This window comes from Charadrius vociferus, unplaced genomic scaffold, assembly GCF_000708025.1.
Source record: "Charadrius vociferus isolate BGI_N301 unplaced genomic scaffold, ASM70802v2 scaffold363, whole genome shotgun sequence".
NCBI classification, from domain to species: Eukaryota; Metazoa; Chordata; class Aves; order Charadriiformes; family Charadriidae; genus Charadrius; species Charadrius vociferus.
Genome location: NW_009647942.1, coordinates 2,485,315 through 2,507,494, shown reverse-complemented (window position 1 = coordinate 2,507,494; position 22,180 = coordinate 2,485,315). Strand labels below are relative to the sequence as shown.

The 22,180-nt window shown below is 39.1% G+C and overlaps 1 protein-coding gene across 1 annotated transcript in view; it reads right to left on the bottom strand.

Annotated features, from left to right (window-relative positions):
• Positions 1 to 18,322: 18,322 nt before the first annotated feature.
• ALG10 (ALG10, alpha-1,2-glucosyltransferase) overlaps positions 18,323 to 22,180 on the bottom strand; it is a 4,776-nt gene continuing 918 nt past the window's right edge. The window contains exons 3-4 of the mRNA XM_009883224.1: positions 22,127 to 22,180; positions 18,323 to 19,451 (exon numbers count right to left, since the gene is read on the bottom strand). Of these exons, the coding sequence (XP_009881526.1) occupies positions 18,396 to 19,451; positions 22,127 to 22,180 (1,110 nt within the window). The 3' untranslated portion in view covers positions 18,323 to 18,395. The remainder of the gene's footprint in view (positions 19,452 to 22,126) is intronic.

Here is a 22,180-nt window from a genome sequence, read left to right as displayed (position 1 = left end):
TACTCATATGTGTATGTATTATTTTGGGATACCTTATAGTAAGTTAGTGTGAATCTTGTCATCTTCAAATCTGTAATTAAGTCGCTGTTCAATTATTTTGTTAAATCACTTTGTAAATCTTTAAATCGGTTAATGATTGAGTGCTGCTAAAATTCAACCTCTTGATCTACCTTAAATCATTAATAAATTCTGAATTGCTGCTAAATCATAACTGTGTCAAATATTTCCATCTGTGACACCAGGTTTTAGAAGCAGCCAGACTAGACTGCCTTTGGTCTAGATGATTCTACCTGAGTGCTAAGACGCATCTTCCTGGTCAACTGGTCATTACCTACTTTAACAAAAGATTGCTTACAGAACTTAGGTAGAGGAGAAGGATATTAAAGGCTGTATAAGGGGAGGAGGAAAGGCAATACAAGGAAAGGACTGACTATCAAAATGCTGATTGTCAGACCGTGCAAGTGTGCCAATATGAGTTCAATTGTTGATCTTTCAGGCCAGTGGGTTAAATCAAGTTAAATTATTCCACCTTGTTTACATCCCAGAACTAAATCCAAAGATAATTTTAATATTTCTTGGACAGATGTCACATGCAGTTTTTTGAATTTGTTTTAACAATTTAGTTAAAAGTGCCCTTTTAACACAGGGCACTTACTATAAGGTCTATGAAATCTTCATATTCTGTACAAACATGCTTAAAGAAACTCTTTTCCTCCACAGAAACACTCTTGTAGTCTTAGATGTCCACTGGCTTGTCTGAAAAGTACTTGTAAAAACAAAATTCAGAAAGTCTTGGAACTAGTCAAGCACGGGCAGTAGCTACTCAGGTTGCCACTGAGGGCCACAAGTGGCCCAAGCACCTCATGCTTTTGGGGAGAAAATTCACTGTAAGGACCAGAATGCAGTAATTGGGGTGACCCTCTTCTTCTTTTGTACACCCAAAGGCAGCCAAATATTTGTACAAATATACACCATGTGCAACTACGCAGGGAAACGTGCAAAATGTAGCACACTGAGGTTTGGAAAGCATTAAGTGAGCAGGGTTAAACATCAGTGCTGCATGCGAAAGGGGAGGGGACCAGTGTCTTAGTGTGCTGGGCAAGATCTGCAATGCCAGAATAAAGGAGTCAGCTCAGAAACTGAATTTTAGAAGGATCTGGTAAACCTGAGAGCTGCCAGTGACAAATGACATCCTTTTAGGAGAAAATGCCCAGCTCCGAGTTACCAAGTCAAACCCTAAGTGATCTGCTTTAAAGCGTTTGTAGTAGAACAAGCTCTTAGGAGAAGATGCTGAGCAAGTAGGGAGGGAATATCAAGGAATGGCAGGAGCACACATTCCTGTCAAACACAGAAGAGTAGACAGTTTGTCTCTGTTACAACAGTCTTGAGTTGAGTGATTAAACCCATGTTAAAAACTGTGATTTGTAAATAGATGGCTTTACAATCCTGCAGCTGCTGCGTGCACATAAACAGCACCAAGTACCAACATCAGCAGGAATAAGTTTGTTTCTTTCATCTTCTTAATGGAAGATCCACTAGAATATTAACAAATGGCCTGTTGGTATATTCAGCCTACCTTCCCCCATATTACTAAGAAATCTGATGCCCCTCTTCAATTTGTTTATGTTTTACAGGATGACGTGTAGCCTTTGACTCTAAATGGAAGAGATGCACTTCACTACAGATCAAAGAAAAGCTGTTTTCAGAGTGCTTATTTTAGATTTGCAACCACAGGCTCAACTAGAGCAAACCAAGAGCAGGAGGAGTGGCTATTAGCCAGCCCTGTAGTAGGTATCTCACCCAGAGCATTCAGATGAGCATCAAAATCGGGCAACGTGTACCACCCCAAGAACAAAGGCAGCCAGACATTCACGGTGACCCAGACAGACGGTCTTAGAAATAACATATGTATATTTGAACAGGCTTCCAAAACTCCAGAATTTGCTGTAGTTCACTTAAACAAGGGTAACTAGGACCCCAGCCACAGCTGATCTGATTTCTTAGGTTTGCAGGACAGAGACCATCATTCCCAAACGCAGATTGCCCTTTGGGGTATCTCTCTCCTCTTTTCCATCCAACCCTTACAGTAAAATGCCACTGTCAAACGTTATAATAATCCAGAAACGCACTCACTGACCCAAGTGTCCTGAACGCCACCCAGGAGGGATTGCCCTGTCCCTGGTGACCATACCAGAGCCCACCACGACCAGCTTTCCATCTCCTTCCCCGGTTTGGGACCCTGAAGACAGAGAGCATGAAACCCCCCTAACTGTGCTGTAGACTTACACAAGATATTGATTCCTTTTCCCAAAATGAAGGATATCTAAGCAAGTAGATGTTCTTCCCATCCCGTTTCTCCTGTCAGTTTACTGTCTATCATCATATTTTCGAGCCAGCGCCCGGGGTCATGGCTGCGTTATTCCTGTCTCAGCCAGCGGAGAACACGAAGCAGCCTTTAGAAACGAAGCAGCTCAAGTGCCAACATCAACACAGACTTATTTCACCAGTCTGTATAAGCTGTCTGACGCTATTTAAAGCTCACTTTAGCAAGACCTATGGACGACGGGCACGCTGGCAAGCAGAGGCAATTTAAAAACATGCCTTCTCTGCTCTCCCTCTTTCACCCAGCAGTCCTGCTCCAGGAGAGCCCCTGCATTGCGCCCCTGTCCCCATGGAGAAAAGCCAACGTGGCCCTCAGAGCACTGGGATGAAGGCCAGTCCTGGCACAGCCTTTTCGCTCGTCCTCCCCGTGGCCCTGGGAGAGGATGATGCCTTCTCCCATCCCAGTCAGGCCCTCACAGGAGGTACCCCTGGGGCAGAAGCCCCAGCACAGGGGTGATGGGTCACACCTCCTGCACCTTGAGGAGAATCGGGAAAATGCTTCTTTGCAAGAACACTAAAATGAAAAACAAACTCCTCTCTCCATCCTTATTGCAAAGATTAGGAAATGGAGATATAAAATCAGGTCTCTCTGATACAGCTCCCCGCATTATTCACGCATTCTCATCAAACCCAGTTCTATTTTCCTTCACTTCATGCTTTTAAAAATAGCTCTGGGAACATGGCTTTTAAGTGTTGTAGAGAAGATGACACAATACAATACAGGGCACTTTTTTCACTGTGTTTGTGGATGATTAAAATAGAAGATCCAAAGTGCGACTTACTATAATTTTAATCTCCCACACAAAGACTATTTATCTCTCTTCCCCCAAAGTAAATTACAGGCTTTGTTACTAAAATAGGGAATCAATTTGTAGACGTACCAGAGTCATTGATAACTTTGCAATCTTCTAACCCAGTTAGGCTTATTTAGTGTGTATATATAGGTTCCCAGTTACTAGGCAGCGTTTATACGTGAATCCGTATTTCTTGCAAGTCTCTGTTATTTTTTATTAAGAATACAATTTTTAAAGCTACCCAAGCCTTCCTTTGGGATCCCTAATGCTACAGGCAGATTCTTTATTATTTTGGGGAAGGTGCGCTCTGTAGAAAAAGAATACTTTGGCAAAATTTGGGCATACACTATAGTAAAGAGAAGTTATAGTTTTGAAAGAGAAATAAAAATTAAAATACAGTTATTTTTTAATTATAGAACATGAAATTTCTCTTTGCACTATGATTGGTACTAGATTTAAGGGTCACATAAGAACTTGTGATAAAGTCAATAAATTAGAATTAGATACAGTTTGAGCCAGATACAGCAATATCCTAGGAATCCTCACAGGCAAGTCTTCAGCAAACTGATTCTGATGGATGATTATAACATTAACAGTGAAACTCTAGGACTTTGTTGATCACTAAGTGTGCCATCATCAGCTTCAATTACAATAACTTGTCTCCGGTCAGATGGATCAAAATCTGAGTGATTTTAGCTATGAGAAATGTGCGTGCCTTCAACTAACTGCTATAGATATTCTAATCAAAGCTGCACGGTTTGAATAAGACTATACTCTTTTTTAATCCCATGGGATCAGAAAGCTCTTCCTCCCCGAGCTACATAGTCACAATTTGTGAGAGATGGATATACGTGGAATAGCTTCTCATGCATTGATACATCTAATGTATAAAAGAAGGAACTAAACACAAGGAGAAAGGAAAAAGTTAAATTGTCCTTCAAGATTAATTTCAAAGAACTTGATATCTATTAAACAATTTACTTTAAAAAAGAAACAAAACAAAGCTTTTGGAAGCCGGTTAAGTCATCGGCTCTTATCTCCCTGGATTCTGACCACAAGAACATGACAGACTTATTTTCTTTGCATCTTGTTTAATTAACGTGTCTTCGGAGGAGCAGTGGCAGTGGCAGCAGGGACCACCCCTGATACTCACTGAATTCCAATAAGCATCTTCTGTCCTCCTGCAGACAGGCTTTATTTGACAAGCTCTTTCTGGCTGACTAATGCGCCTTGGGTGATGTTTATGGTTAGCATAGATACTTGTAGAGCAGATATGACTTATTATAACATGTGCCACTTGTAATGAAAATCTCATACTCTCCAGGAGAAGGAAAAAAAAAGAAGAAACAAGCAACAGATTTATAAAGGAACATCTTTCAAGATGTTCTGCTTAGGAAATACCTAATTCCAAGCATACCAACATTTCATTTTCATTCAGACAGAAAATGATTACTTTTTGAAGCAGGATTGCTTTGTGTTAGAGAAATGCTAGAATAAAACGCAGTAAGTTCCTAATAGTAATAAAGTATAGAAATGCTGGGTATTTAAGAGCAACACAGCCCTATTTGCAATGAACTGAAAAACCGAAATGGCAGAGTCAGTGCTAAGGTCTCAGCTTTTCCTTATTATCCGTGTTGTACAGTAATAGGTGAGGTGAAGAATGAAAAATGTCATTGTTTGAATCACGAGCTCTCAGAGCTTTCATCAGTAGGTCACCTACCCGCTCTCAGGTTTTAAATTGTCAGCAATTATTTTAAGTCTCTGTGAAGGAAAATTGCCCCAGATAATCACAGAAAATGAAAACTTTACATTTGCTAACACCGCACTGTACAGTTTTGTGAGTTTCTTGTATTCACTTTGACTGGACATCAGATTTACATTACCCCTGCATGGCCATTAAAATAACAATTGGCCAAGAATCCTTTTTCACTGGTGGTTGTATATTGGGCTAAGTAGAATCTTCACTTACACGTGAAGTTTCTCACTGAGTGTTATACCACTGCCCTATTATCAAGGAACACCACTACATTACTGCCCTGCACTGAAATTCCTCATTCCCACCCCATGACCGCCTGCTGCCCCTCACCCTTGGCCACAGCCCCTGTGAGCACAAGCAGAGCCATCTCCACCCCCCCTTGCCACCTTGTCACAGCGATTGCCATGTCTCCACGCTGCCTTTCCAAGTGGAAACTCACGCATTTGTACTTTGCCATGCAGAGCTGTAAAGCCGGCATGCCTCGGATGCTCCCGACCGACGGCCCGTGCACAGTGGGGTTGATCTGTGCAGCGTATGGAGGTTTCCAGCTGGTTGACAGCTGTTTTTCCAAGTGGGCTGTAAAGCACCTGAAAATTCCATCTCATTTTTCTAAATCCTCTAATCTATGTAAGCCGGACTTTCAACTGGAGAAAGATGGCATTCTGAGGAAAAATTCAGACACGTGCTCTGTCTCCTCATTCATCTGGGCTCATGCATGAACATCAGTCTCATCCAAAAACATTTACATTTCTCATCTATAACTGGACTTGTGAGGTGAGCGGCGATGACAGGTAGATGCAGCTGCCCTTACAGCAGCCACAGGGTTAGCTCCTGTACCCCGTAGAGTAGCGATGTGCTTTTACCACTGGGCAGCTGGCAGGCTCCGAGGGCAGCAGTTCAGGAGCTATTGCAGCATTTTTAGGTGATCATTGTAAGAAATCTGTGCCAGAGCTTATAATCATAATGAGTTCTTAACAGGAAAAGGTTGGGTATCAAATGTTAGAGGAGAGGAGTATGGGAGGGAGCAGGGCACGTTTCTCCTCTCGGGCTGCCACCAGCAGCTCCAACATCTGGTTCAAACCACAGCACTGCCAGGCTCACATTTCTTCTCCTTTTATATCTCCCACTTCTATGTACAGATATTAGCAAACATCAATCTGTGTATAAGTTCTTGTAAATATCCAGGGTCTAATGAGTTCCAGTTACCGACTTATTCCCCCTGGTCTTTTTAATTGCTAACTGCTACACAGTCCCTCATTCTGCTGCAGGCTGGTGTGGTTTGCAGCTCGGATCTTCTGCTCCTGGCTCAGCTGCAGGATATTGAAGGTGTCACCCGTTTCTGTGGTGCTCTGATGTTCTTTAGCAACATCATCAAAGGTGCAAAGAGCAACTTTACTACCTATGACAGCCTTTTTCACTCATCTTTTGCCTTATATCTATGCATTGCCTCCAGTTGCAAGGACTTTCATTCACATGGATATTTATACTGTACATTTTATATTTGACTTCATTACAGTGTTAATAGGAATTTTCATTGTCCATTTTTGCCATCATTTCAACAAGTCCAAATCCAAGCCTTGATGGTGCTGACCTCTTAGCAATGTTCATTAGGCATTTTAACTTTTTTTTTTTTTTTTACCTTTTCTATAGTTGTTCTTTTAACAAGCCTAGATAGCCTGGGCACTCATTCGTTACCTAAAGTACTTTAACCTCTAACAGCGAAATTATGATTTACTGTCTGCCATCACTACAACGGGTATGCTATGCTAGTAAATACAGGCTTCATTCTTGAAATTGCTCATTTACTAGAGTACTTTCTATCGGTGTTATTTCTGAAAAGTAAGAATAACTATCCAGAATAACTGTATTTTTCTGTTAAAAAAATACATGACAACTTTGTTTCTGATAAATCTGGAATTCCCAAGAGACGCTTCTCCTTTTCAGTAGCTTCACTCTACCTATAAATGTGACTAAGTGCTTGCTGGAACCTTCCCAATGGTTTGCTGTAGAGCCCTGATATGACCCCAAATGATGCATGAGACCCCACCAACACCAAGTGACTTGTTTCCAGGTGCTGATTTTGTCCCAGTTCCAGTCGCAGATTGTGTTATTGACCAGTGCTCAGCTACGATGGCGCAGTGTGCCAGATCAGATCAGAAGCTACTATAAAAAAGCCAAACGGGCAATTTCCCTGAACTGGGGTGAGGGGAGAGCAAATTGGGCATATGGCCAGAAAAGGCAAAGTCCAGGCTCAGCTGATGGGAGCTCAGGAAATAAAGTATTGCAGTGGATGCCTTGACTTCTTGAGCACCATCACGGCACCACAGCTCACTCCTGTGAAGGACCTCTTCAGACATAAGGAAGCAACCATCTTACTAAAATTTGGAAACTTAAAGATTGCTGTTGATAAATACTTAGTACCTTGGCTTCTCCTCTTTGTTTACCCACTTTAGGTTTTTCATTATCTAGAAAAGCTATTTTTATTTATGTTTTACTTTCAAATGATTTCTTTAAATTGAACAATAAAGAGAAGGTTTAATAGGAGCAGGAGGAATTAGAGGATATTGACTCTTGCTCTCCAAGAGGGGAATAACACCAATCTGTGCTTTGTGAGTGGAGCCAAAAGGTAAAGGTTAATTTTTACAACTCTGTTTTAAAGCAAAGTCTCTTTTATTATTAATGATAGAAAATTAATCTTCAGTATGATGTTTTTCCTTCTGTGAGGACCTGTATTTTTTTTTAAAACCTACAAAGAAAGGAGACTATCCAACACATTTCCTTCAAAATCACTGGTTATAATTCTTTGTTGGGCTATGTGTGTCGGTAATACATTTACCTGAAGCAATTTTTAAATATTGCAAATTAAATAAAATATAGAATGAGAGAACAAACCCGGTTCTATATAATGAACTCTTATCTTCTCTTTATAAAAAACTGCCATAAGATGCAGGGAAAAAATAAAGGCAACACCCACAAAAATGAAAAAATATCCTTATCCAGTAAGAGGAAAGCCAATGAGACTAGTTTGCCACATATCACAGATGAAATACAAAAAGAAAAAAGCAATTGAAAATGAAAGAGAAAAGTCATTCACAAATGCCACTTGACCAGTAACACCAGCTGCACTCATACATTTGGAAGGACACCAAGCCAAAATGGGCCACCAGAGAACTTGTCTCACCAGCAGAAACCAGTGTAAGGTCTTAATCTTTTACAGGGACACATGTACGTGGAAAGCAGTGAAAAGTGAATTGAAATCTGTAGCCACATGTCTGGTAAAGTAATATCCTTTTGTGCATCATCTCATCCAGTCTCCATTACCTCCAGTGGGAAACTACATGACAAGAAGAATGGAACAGAGCAAGACTGTTATGAGGTCAACTGGGATACTTCGGTTTTCCATATCCATTTCACTTCTAACAAAACTAAATTTAGTGTACCTCTGAGTACAAGAAATTAAGAAAGCATGACAGAAATTGTCCCTTCCTTTGATTTTAAAACTTGGGACTTTTGGAGCCTGAATCATAATGTTTAAGTGCTAGTGACTGGCAGGTCTGCATCTGTGCCTTTCAAAACACCTTCCATAGGTGACACAATTTACATTAGCTCAAATAAGAGTCAAAAACTTCATACGTTCTGCAAACATCAAAAAGACACCTCTGGCTGTTGGGTTGCTAAAGAGCAACCCATTTCCAGGTTAAGCAGTGCTGATAACGCAACGTCTCAGACAAGGAAGCTACGCTGGGCTAACGACCGCTGTGTCATTTAAGGGCTGCAATGCTCCTTGAGGATGGAGCAATAGAGTCTGCTGAGCTCCGTCACTTTGTAACCGCTATCTCAGGACGAGGCAAAAGGGCTGTTAGCTCATCCTAGCTAAAATGGATCAATCATCTGGAGAGGCCCTGCTATAGGTACGAAAAATCAAGACAAGTGAACTCCCAGCTCTGCAAATTTTGCTTCTGACAACCAGGGTAGAATTATCACATGCTCTTTCTTTCTTTTCCCAAGCAAGTCTTTCTGGTGCCATCCCACCAAGCTGATGATAACTATAGCCTACATTTAGATTTGATTGACCACTGAGTTTTGTTTTTCAGCAGCAAGAACAAGGCAAAGGAACAGCCTCAGCTTGCCAGTGCGGCCAGGACAAAGGCAGCTACAACTGCAGCTACCCTGTGGCACATGCTCACATGAAGAGAGGGTGGCACCAAAGGAAGAATGGCCAAGCAAGAAGAGGAACAGTCTACGGTGGGAGGGATGGGTTCAGCCGCCCTAGAGAGGGATGAAACTGGAGGCTGAGGGGCCAGGGTGAAGTAGGGTTGCCATTACCACGGAATTTATTCCTGGCCCAAGCTCCCTGCAAACGCACACAGCATTACTTTCATCTTTCTTCTCCTCCATAGGACCCACCAGGCACAATCCTCACTTTGTTCTCTTATTTGTTATCAAAATACAGAAGTCCTAATGAAGGTTCAAAGAAAAAGATCAGATTTAGAAAGGTATTTAGGACCATAAAAATGCAGATGAGCACCTGCACAACTAGACCCTACCTTTTCAGATTTGGTGCGCAGCTGCTCTCTACCTTATACAAGTTGGCAACAGAAAATCTTTTCAGCTTTGTATTTCCCTGCATTGTTTGACTGTTGTAAATATCAAATGGTGGCTTTGCAAAAATGTAGTCACTGCTTCAAGTTCTACTTTATTTTTTTTATCATTGTACATTCTACTGTACGTACCAAATCCAAAAATCTTTAAGGCCTTTATGCCTGTTCTTTCAGGTTGTAAGATTGAGAGCATGCAGCTGAAGTGTTTCGAGAGGGCATTATTATTTCTTTAGTCTGTAGTTCCTGTTGATTTAGATCCTCTAGATAGTGTCCTTGGAGAATGCAGTACTGAAATGAAAACAGATCCATCTCATGAAGTTGTATTTACCAATTTCAATTAACTTAGTGTGTGGGTAATGGAAAAGACAGTTAGATTGTAATTACCTTCTTCAACTCTGCCTTGGAAGTATATGTTCAAAGCACCGAAGAAATTGTCAATATCTATACACTTGCGGAGTAACATGAAATGTTACATCTGATACTAAATTATCCTGCTTACTTTATGTTAGATTTAATGAGAAAATGAAGTATTGAATGTATTCTGTCAACATGCACTGTTTCCACTTGTTGACTGCAGAGTATATGCCCATTTGGTCCAAGTACTACTCACGACTCATGTAAATGCATATGCTTCTTTAACTTAATAAAGAAGACCCCCAAATCAATTTTTCATCTACGAGCCAATAAAGCCAAGCCCAGGAAAGAGGATCTTACATTGTGAAAGAAAACACAAAAAGGGCTGAAGAACATTTATCATGACATCCATGACAGCAAAAACTACCAGAAATCTTTTAAAGCTCTTTACTAAAAGAAAGGTGTTGACTACAAGCTGATTTTGACATGCTGTTTTTTGCCAAGTAACTGCAGACTATCAAGATGTTATAACTGACTTTAAAGGCTTTTCTTGTTTGTTTGCTTATTCTCTGACAAAATGATGGGCAAGAAAATTCAAGAGCATCATATACTCTATTATGTGTGACTTAAATAGCAAGGTAGAATCTTTGCAGGTGTTTAACATCTTTGACTCAGATTCAGTCACAAACATACATCAAGTGATCTTTGCCATAATTGTATGCTAAGGTTTATAGAAGCCTTAATTGCTACTAGGATTGACATATATTTTCCAGAATGACTCTTTATTCACAAAGAAGTTTTAATTATAAAGCTAGGATTCGAAAGTGCAAGAGGAATGTGCCCACCAATTTTGGTGGCAGTGGAGTTCATTTGTTTTTAGAAATCAAAGGCTTCTGGCAAAGTTAGCTGATCTGATAGCTGATTAAAACAAAGCCTAAAGCCCTATGAGACCCTCAAGCAGACTGACCCCATGGATTAGAGAGTAGTTAGAGCCCCATCAAGGCAACTGCAATTGGGTTTAGTCAACCTGAGGAACAGGAAAGAGGGGCTCCTTCCAGAGCCACCCCATGCTCATCGTCTGAATACCCCTATTTCAAACCAGACAGAAAAGGAAAATTCTTGTGCTCAACCTCTAGAAAGAAACCATGTCTCAAGGCAAACATAGCCAAGCTCTCAATACGACAGCAAGCTACTCAAGTTAGCCCTGGCTTTACAAACCAAGACTGTAGTCAATCAACTAAATTTACCTCCATAAGCCTTTAACTTCAAGGAGCTCCAGAGGAAACAGCCAAATCATAAACTGCTCGGCCAAACTGAAACGTCACATGCCCTAACTCTGCTTGCTTCTCCCTGGTTATTCCTCTCAACTGATGGGTAAATCTATCTCTAGCCGCTTCTCACTGACAAAGATGAAAGCAGGTGTTATGGGAACAGTTAATATATTTATTTTGGACTGATTTTTTCCATTGGCATGACTTCAAAAGTTAAAAAGTGGTGCTTCACCTACAAGATAGCCAGCATGCATTTCAAACTAAGGGTAGCCATACGCAGTGCCATGGAGCTTGCTTTGCACACACCTATATAAATTGTTTGTACCCACGCAGGTAGAAGAGAAAGGTAGAAGGTGGTGTAAGGTACGATGCAGGTAGAAGAAAATGGGGGGAGAGGTCTTTGCACAAGTGTAGCATAAAGCTAATAAACAGAGAAAAAACTTTCCTAAGAGTACAAGTAATTAATCTCTGAAAAAGCTTGTCAAAGGATATGGCAAATTCATCACTACTTGATGGCTTTAAATAAGAGTGTATTTTCAGATGTGCTCCATTTCAGCTACAAAATATTAAACTCTACAGGATTCACTTACATAATGGGGAAACTAATTCTCTCGTCAGTGGAAGTTCACAGATAAAGTTTCGTGGCCTCCTGTCAGGCAAACAGCTGGATCAGGCCACCGTAATGCTACCTCCTCCTCCACCCCCTCCAAAATTTAGGCAGTGTATATTTTATAAGCAGTAAAGGAGCGTGGAGGGAAATTACTACTATTTATCTTGAAGGCAACCTTAAAGTTCCTCTTAGAAAACAGACGGCTCCAAAATCCAAATATATTTTCTTTTTAATTCTTAAGAAAAGCGCAAGCACAACATTTCTTTTTGGTTTAAAGCAAATTATCATTCTTCCCTGTTTCAGAAAAGAATGCAGAAAATTCCATCTTAGTAATAATTAGTTGAACAAAACTCACTGTTATCGAAGCAAATGTGCACCAATACATATTCAGCAAGGATACACACAACTCTTTGCTATAGTCAGCAAATTTCTTGTCCTTTGACATGTTCCTGGTTCTTTTCCCGGGGGACTGGGCCTAGACTAGGAAGGTTATTCCACAAAGTATCTTCAGACTTTAAAGCAAGTTAACACATAGTATTGGGCTGAAACTTTTCAAATTTAGCTAGCAGAGTGGCTGCCAGGAAAATCAGCTCAAACACTGGTCATTCTGGCCTAAATCTCAGATGTGTGGCTTCCCCAGCTCACACGAGTGCCTTGCCCGAACAGGCTGTGCTCTAGAAAGCAGATTGGACTAGAAGGTAGTTTTGACAAGATGCCTGGCACATGAATTCCCACCTTCACAACTATCCCAATGGACTACTAACACAAAATAATCCTCGCAGTAATGAAAAGTATACAGTGCTATAGCGGCACAGGAGTGCACAGAGCAGTAAGGAATCCTATATGCAACAAAGAAAACATCAGGTATAAAACACCCACGCTGTTCTTCGCCAGGACTATAGTTATGATGTGCTTACTCCCACACACTAACAATGTTGTGGCATTTGCTCAGCACTGACCCAGAGCGTGAAGCACTATCTCTGAAATAGGTGATATTCCTGAGTGCGTCTCCTTTGTTCTCTTGAAGCTTGTCATTTAAATTTCAATTCAGCCAGGCAGTGTTTTGTTTGAGATTTTATAGGAATGCAGGAAAATGCAGCATGATTTACACGTGTTAAACTTGCAGGTCTGAAGCGGTGCCCTAAAATTAGAGTCTCTTGTCAGCAATAATCACCATAACCATTCCTTTTGCATTGTATATTCACGAGATTATTTCTACGACAATACTTTTAGGAGGGTTCATATGAAAATGTGGAAATCTAATCTCATTAGAGAAGATCTGAGGGTAGCTAAGGACATGAACTTTTGCAATTACATCTTTGAAAAGGCGTACACTGCTACTATTAACACGAGTTCATACAAATTTGAATCAAATGCATGGGATATTAATTTACATTTACTGAAAACCAGGACATAAAGCACACGTGAAGACACTGTTTTAAAAGCGTTTATTTTCTAAGATATGACAATTTTTGCTTTATAAAAACACTAGAGTATCTGGGCAACTAACAATTGGAAAATGAAAGCAGCCCCTTCCCTGTTGCTGACACACAGCTGCAATTCAAGTAAGCTCACAGCATTTCTTGAACACAGTAAGAACAGTTTTTATTTACAGATCCACAGCTAAGTACAAAAAAAAACCAAACCCCACCTTTCAATAAACCAATTAGCTCCCAACTTTCAGCAAGATCATTCTCACAGTGATCGGGCCAGCTCTAGCAACAAGCAGCTTCTCCTTCCAGCCAGAGAGGACATTCCCACTCATCTCTGACAAACGGCTCTCCTATATCACCACGTACTTTAGCAAGCCACAGTGCACTGCTAAACACTGCGGTGCCCTGAAACCCCCAAACGCAGCCCACTCATTTCTGCTCCTGGTCACGTTGCACACTCTTAGCTATGGCAGCACTGCACTGCCAATTATCTACACAAATCTTTTTCAGTTCCTTCCTGTTCCTCATATCCCAAATATCTCTGAAGCTGAAGGAACAGTGTGAGGTCCTGAGCGTATTCTGAGATCAAGCACAAAAACTCGCAAATTAAGAGCATTTTAGCTCCACGCTGCTAGCTAGGTTAGTATTTCTGTCTCATGGAGAGATTCTTTTTGTTTGCAAAATGATGTTTGTTAGTAAAACCAATTATCTGCATCCATCTAATGCATACTTTTAAGAAGAATGTTTTTCTATAAAAGATGCCTCAGCTGACATACAAATGTCACTGAATCGAAAATAAAAAGCATGTCCTATCTAACAAGAGATAAGCAAGGAAAGCAAAGCTTTTCAGGGGAAGAAAATTAGGATGAATACAGACAAAGAATTTCAGATAATTGGAAGCACTCATTTTCACGGACTCTGGCTTTACACTTTTTCATTACACAAAAACTAGGCGATGCATTTAAAATGCAGTATGTCAACTACTATAAGGCTAACAGACATTTGAGCATTTATACTTGATATGTGCATCATCCAACTAAAAAGAGTGAATATTTCAGAAAAGCACCATGCATCTGTCTCAAAGTATAACTACTTTGGAGGACAAATTGAGGAAAGCATGTTTTTTTCGACAGCAATGAATAGAGTGAATATGTGAAGCAAATAGGAATGCTGTGAAATTTAATAATAAAGTAGCAGAAGGAAATCTGTTAACTTTCTAAGCAACTACACTGTTTAAAACAGTGACAGCATTTCAACAGTAAGCTTTCAAGTTTCATTTTGGTCTCTCAGCCCATACATGGAAATTCCACAAATACCAAAAATGTCAAAATAAGACACTTTAAAGATGAGCAAAACTTGCTCTTCTTCTAAAACTTAATGTACAATATATATTTAAAATTACATACATGGGCATGTTAGCTAAACCAGTTACTAAAACAAGCAATCAACCGTAAGAGAACTTGACGGTAGATTCTAATTCTCAAAACTAGTCCTGCTAAAAACCCTGACGTTATGATTTGAAGTAGCATTGCATTAAGCAGCTGGTCACCTCAACAAGACGGCACAAGACTGCCACCTTGTGAAAAAAAAAAAAAATAATCAGATCTGCATTAACAGGACAAAAATCAAGCATCTGTCCCCAGAAACTAGAGAATACTTTTTCCTACAATATTTTTACCAGAAGTAATCCATCTGGTTTATGTAATCACAAGAAAAGTAACAGATATAAAAATATTTCAGCATGCACATATTGCTTATGATGTAAAATTCACGCCAATTTTGAACACGAACATGTGTTCTCAAAGACCATAAAAGGAATGAAATACAGAATGCTCACAAATAACAGAAAATACAGTTCATAGCACATAGGATTATCAAACAAACTCCCCATCTTCCCAAATAACAACTTATTTTTAACTAAAAGTAAAAGCCAATTGTTCAATTATTTGTCTTTTTTTTCCACCTCAAAACAATTCAGCCATGTGGTGGCTGTTCAGCTCTTTATTTTTATTATTCTGACAGGTACTGAAAAATCACCATCTTTCTGTCTGAGAAAAACAGAACCTGAGCCTTTATTTTTAAACAGCAATTATAAAAATGTTAGCTACACTTTTTGTTTTCATCTTGGACATTTCAACAAATTAGTGTGATTTTTTCTAAACAGACAGCTGATTAATAAAATTTACAATAAATTATCATTTTAATGCTGTTGTAAGTAATTTCATTGCCAAATGACATCCGCTGAGGAATTAATCTAAAGTAAGCAATTAGGGTTCTACTGATACTAGAAGACCTTGGCAATATAAACCAGGGTAAACGCAGTCCTTCTGCATGTCTTTAAGACAAAGAGCTAATAAATTATGAACACCTTCAATGGAAATATTTCAGGAGCAAAATACTAAAATCAGTTTTCCAAAAGATACTTGCTCCAAGATTATAATGTATGTTTAACTAATTCTTATATCTACAATATAGCAATGCTATCACTACTGATATTTGCTAAATTTCTAAGAGATGTTGATGAAATTTGGAGACCTTTCTTTACGATATAATTGCAACCATCTTGATTTCTGAGACTGAATCAGGATAACATTGAATATTACCTGCAAACTCCCTGTGGTTCATCAGCAAAAGTGAAAACATAGCTTTACTCTAAAAATAAATTTTCCTGTCATGTTTTAGCAGTTCATGGACTTTCCTTTTTAATTCAAACTTGTATCAACTCAACCTGCTTTTAAATTAGCAAAATACGTTGAGAATAATTGTACTTTTAAAGTAAAATATATAGTGTACTGATAAATACCATGATAAAATATTATGCCATCTTAGAACACTGGTTAAAAAAAACCCCAACAGTTCACAGATATCTCTCCACATGTAATTTTTCTCGTGTCTTGTGATGTCGAGCTCATTAGAAAGGTATTGTGCTCTAAATCTTGGGGGACTTTTTGCATTCACTTTACAAAAGAAATGCATCAAAATTGTACTATTTAAACTTGGTTCTTTCCACTTGAAATATGGCTGCTATCTCTGTTAAGAGTAAGTAGGAAGCGTACACAGTCTCTTAACAGTGTTGACAATTGAAGGCATTCAGATACCAGTATCAATAGACATGCTGGACAAAACAAAACACCTGTGGACTATGTAGGCACAGGAATTTTTGCATCTTGTCAAGTGAATGAACACTTGCTCCCCTCCATAAAGCCAGAAAAAAACCCAGATCCAGGCGACAATTCAGAATTCTAGCCAGAGCCCCGTCCCCTCCCATGTTAACCATTCCAACACGCTCAGTAGTAGTATTTCACAACAAATGAAGTTGTACTAAAACACGTGTATGATCTTCACCTTGTATACATTTTTACTGGCATGGTATACAAAAACAAAATTGGAAGCAGAAGGCATGCAAGACTTCCCCACCTAAATCTGTCATACTGAAACCACAACACAAGACAACATCCTGGACTCTTCAAGAACCACGCTGGCTTCTTGAAAAACAACCCATTTCTGGTTTCTCTTGTCCCTTGAACCTGAGAAAGCAAATAGGGAGCGACTGAAAATGGCTTTCCTGATGGTACACACATTATCAACAAATTACCATACTGGTAACAGGCCAAGAAGCAAACAGTGACCTGGCAAAGGTCTTCAATTCAACACAAATAAACCTACTCATTGAAGAGTGACTTTAAGGTTTCCTTAGAAGAAACAGGGTCGCAAAGACATTGGACAGGAGACTCTGAGTTAACCACACTCTTCATAGTGTTAGTACAGAGAAGGGATCAGAGTCAGGACATTGATCTGCATACTGTAACAGAAAAAAAACAACCATACCGATTAACTCCACAGTACTGACCTTCTGAGAAACGATTCCATTTTGGAGTGACTGAAGTGGCAATAATATGGTATGTTTGCATAGGTTTGGCTGCAGTATTTTCATTACAGAACAAGAAAGAACTTAAAGGTGCTACAGAGCATGTGAAGTTTTGGACCCCCCTGCCACATAATTTAGTTATATTTATAAAACTGTTTTAATAGTTAACTTCAAGCAATCAAATATTTTGGAATCTAACTAAAGTCAATTACTGACGGGAACCACTACAGCCTTCTTTTATTCTGATGATAACGCACCAAATCCTTTTAAAAATATATATATACACACACACATTGTATTTTACCTTTGTAAAACAAAATATATATACTCCCTAGTTCCATTAGATTTGTATACATATGAAAAAAAATTAAAAGAACAATTCAGTAATGCCATTAGCATTTCTTTAAGATTACACGTCAAAGATCTTAGAAACACTCAGTTCAACTTGGGAGTGCACTCATATCCTACTTCAATACAAACCTGTGAACACAGAACCTCAGGACATAAAAGCCTGATTATTTAAAAGGGTATTCATTAGACTGCATTCCACTGTGTAACGACACATTTCAGTCTGACATACATAAATTACACCCCTTCTAATCGGTCACATTATCAACTGCAATTTATCTTTTGTTGTACAATAACATTTATTCCCCCAAAGAAGGTACATGCACACAGCCTCCACTGTGTTTTCTAAGTATCAGTTTGAAATAAAATTTTCAAAATGCTCTAATGATTTAAAAGCCTACGTTCTGGTTGCAAAACCAATGTTTTTATTGACAAAAAAAAATCATGAAAATTCAGTGGGATGTAGGAGGTTTTGAAAACATTATACTTTAGTAGTGGTTCATACCTTGACCGCTAGATGGAAGTGGCCTGATCCAAGAAGTAAATATGCACCCAGAGGTAACAAAAAGGTTAAACACTGAAATACTTCGTTTTAAAAAGAAACCTCTGAAACATACTTATAAACTGTCATACCTCCAAGGGCATGTTATATAATATTTTATTATAATGAAAAATGACTGTAAACATCTCCCTTATTTCACATTAATTACAGAAAGGTGTTCTCAAATTTCCCCTTGTGTTGAATTTGTTAATTCCAGGAGCTCATAAATTCAATATATGCAGTATCTTCACATTACAACATATCAGATCTCACATTCAGTTTCAAGAATTTAAGCCGACAGCTTACTTCCTGAATTCCAACTGAGGAGAAAAGTCCTTACACAATGCAAAACATGTTGCTTTATTCCAGAGCCCACAGTCCTGAAACAGAACTGAGTTTCCCTCATGAAACTATGAAAGCATCAAAAAAAAAAAAAGTCACCACATAAACCTCTGGATTTCATCGCTATTTGGCCATTGAAATGTTTTGTTTAGGAAAAGATAAAAAGTTACGGCATTCACAACAATATAAAAAGCTAACTCCAGAAGTTGTCTATATAGAGATGAAAATGGAATATTGAGCCTGTATATTAAGAAAGGCAAAATAAAATAACGAAATTCTAGCAGTTTTTGAGGAACTGTGACCGCTAATAAACATACAAAATACATTAAGATCCAGAATATCGATTTTGATTTTAGTGTATCAGCAAAACTCCAGCCAGCAAACATATAGACTGGAACTAATACATATTTTACAAGCTCGTGTCTTTGGAAAATTTTTCTCCAGACATAGAATGTATAATGTCTGTTATCTGCTAGTAAATACTTATGAACATAGGTAAATTTCCAGATCAGGAACGAAGAGATGACAGCAACTAAGCTGTACTGCACAGGGTGCTTTCGTAATGACAGAAGAAATTTCCTGATTTTAGTAGGGGTTAATAAATGAGGGAATGAAAAAAAGACAGTAAAGGACAGAAAATAGAACAGCTGAGGAAAGTGCAAACAGGCTTCATGGCTACTTCTGTCACCAACAACTATTCCACCATTGATGAAGACAAAAACAAAGAACACCATAACTAATATGATGTATGGCCAAGTTAAAACAGTAAGTGTAACCAAGTTTTTAAGTGATATGAGATATTCAATAAGAAACCGCAATATTCTGATCAAATCTGGAAATGATCCTTTCCTGGAAGAAATCTTTTCATCTTTCTTTTTCTGTAACTCTGTCTTCCAGGCTTCATTTAGCTTCTCTGCAACAACATTTCCAGCACAAAAAACTGTCCACACGATATTGGTCTGACGAAACATGAAGCCACAAAATCCGAGCAGAGCTGAAGTTTTATGGTTACCATAAAGGCACATTAAATAGGCAAAGAGAGTAAAAAACACTGATCCTGGGTCTGTATAATAAAGGAATGTAAAAAAATAAAGGGTGGGAAACATTGCAAGAGTTAATGTAGACAAGATTCTCTGGAAACCAGACACAGCCTAGAGAAGAAGCAGAAAAATGTGGTTAGCAATGTCCAATAAAAATAAAATAAAAATAAAAACAAACAAACAAAACCAAATAAAGCATATCATTCTTGGAAATTCCATTAACACAGTATAACATCTCTTATGCTCTTTGGTTCCATTAATGCACAAGCTCGCATGCTATATTTTTGTTAACCTCCTGCTATGTTAATACAGAGTGTCAGACTATACAATGTTAAAAGACAAATGAAAGTACAGAACATTACTGCAGGTGAGTTAAAAATATGGCAATGAAAATACACCAACTTCTTTCATATGTCAGGTGTTCACATATTTGTGGCACTAAGATCATTGTGGGAGTATAATTGCTCCCATATCTAGGATAAAAGAGCTACACTAATGGGCAAAAGAAAAGAAAAAAAATTCAATGTTTTATGCCTCTGCAATCTCAACATCAGATTCTGTTTATTTGTGAGACAGCGTAACACATCATTCTATGCTTATGCTATTGCCTCTTTTGAAGTCAGTCCACAGAGTGGCCAGTTCCAAGTTTCTAATCTTTGGTGCAGCTTTTATTGTTTATCTTCTTTATAATTCATGAGTTAGAAAAGAAACTTTAAAGAAGGCAGGAGACCCCGCAGTTAAAATCTCCTCCCAGTTATCCCACTCACTACATGATGCAATGCAATTCACAACATTAAAAAACATTTCACAATATTTCTGAATGATGTAGCATGGGGTGAAACAGCCAGTCACCACCTTACAGAAAAGAGGAATAGAGAAAATGCTGAGTTCAAAGAAGTGCCAACAATACAACCACAGTTTCTAATGCTTAGACTACTGTCGTGAAACCTTTTGTTTTCTTACATTCATATTTCCACCTCCAAGCATAAAATGAAAAGTGTTCCAAAAGTGGAAACACTTTATTGAATTTGACCCAATTCCGTATAGTCTTATCATGTGCTTAAACACGAAGAGTTTCCTGTAAGAAAATACGTCAGAAGAAATTTTCTTTATAGTACTGGAATCCTTCAGTTATCGGGGAACGGGAAGAAAATGTTCTTATGGCTAAAAGTGAAATTAAAGAACTTCACTATGGTGAAAGACTCTGAATAGGCCATTAACCACTGGAACCATTTGCCTACTGCAGTTGTGGATGCTCCACCACTGTAAACATATAATATTCTTTTAGCCAAGTTGAACTGTTATGGTCTGGATAGGTGGACAGCTAGACAGGTAAAAACTGGCTGGATGGTTAACTGGTCACACTCCATCCAAAGGTGAGCGTTAACAACCAGAGCATCACAGGCATCTGTATTGGGATCTGTTCTGTTTAAGATCTTTATCGATGACTTGAAGACAGCAAGAGTACACTCTCATCAAGTCTGCAGATGACACTAAACTGGGGGGAACAGGCAATATGGTAAAGAGCAGAGCTGTCATCCAGAGTGACCTAGACCAGCTGAAGGAATGAGGCAACAGAAATATTATGAAATTCAACAAGGACAAATGCAAATGCCTGCACCTGGGAAGGAAGAAATCCCCACAATGATATAGGTTGGGCACAGAGTAGCTGAGGAGTGCTCTGCTCTGTGGAAAGGGACCTGGAGGTCTTGGGAGATAGCGAGGTGAACACGAGCCAGTGGCATGCCCTGGCACTAAGGAACAGCCACAGCCTCCTGGGCTGCATTAACAAGAGCACAGCAGCAGATTAAGGGAAATGATTATCCCTCTTTACTCAATTTGTTAAGCTGCATCTAGAATACTATGTCCAATTTTGTGCCCTGTGATGCAAAAAAGGCACTAGTAAACTGGAGCAATGGCAGAGGGCCACCAAGACAGTTTATGGCTGAGGGACCTGCCCTGACAGCAGAGGCTGAGGGACCTGGCCTTGTTCGGTCTGGAAAAATGGATGGCTTGTGGGGACGAACAGCAGCCTACCAATACCTGTGAGGATGTCAACAGGTAAAGGGACCCATGCTCCTTGAAGTGGTACATGGTGGGAGGACATGAGACAAGTCATACAGCAAAATGAAAGGTTCACAACGGATGTAAGAAAAACCTTCTTCACTGTAAGGCCAGTCAGGCATGGAGCAGCTTTCCCAAAGAAGCTGTGCAGTCATTCTCCATCCTTGGAGAGTTTTCCAGGCGCCAACCCTGAGCAACATCTGATCTTAGGGCTGGCCTGCTCTGAGCTGAAGGGTGGACCTCCTAAGGTTCCTTCCAACCTGAAACATTCTCCAGTTCTTTCCACCTTGAATTATTCTCCAGTTCTAAATATTGACATCAAACCTGGTATCTTTCTAAAGAACACATTTTAGTTTAAATGCAGTTAATGGAGCTTCACTCAGGATTCACTGGTTGATGTTTTGTGGAGAGTCTCAAGCAGTTTCAACCAGATGAACCATCTGACCTTTGGATAGTAAGTCTATATGCTTACTAACTTTAACTTTTATTTCAATGGGACTACCTATGCACAAAAGCAAGTTTTTAGAGGATTGCACCCTGAGAGAAAAAAAATATATTTAAAAAAATATAGAGAAAAGGAATGTGCCTCCTTGGCTAAACTGGCAGTAGTATTTGCGGTTATGTAAAACTGAGGACAGCTCACTTATGTAGCAACGCTAACAGACACAGAGCCACCAAAATTGCTTGTACAAGTGCATAAAATTACTCCACTTTGACCATACCTTATTCTTCTGATGGATCTTGGACAGAAGTAAATACAGTAAATAAAAGTTCCC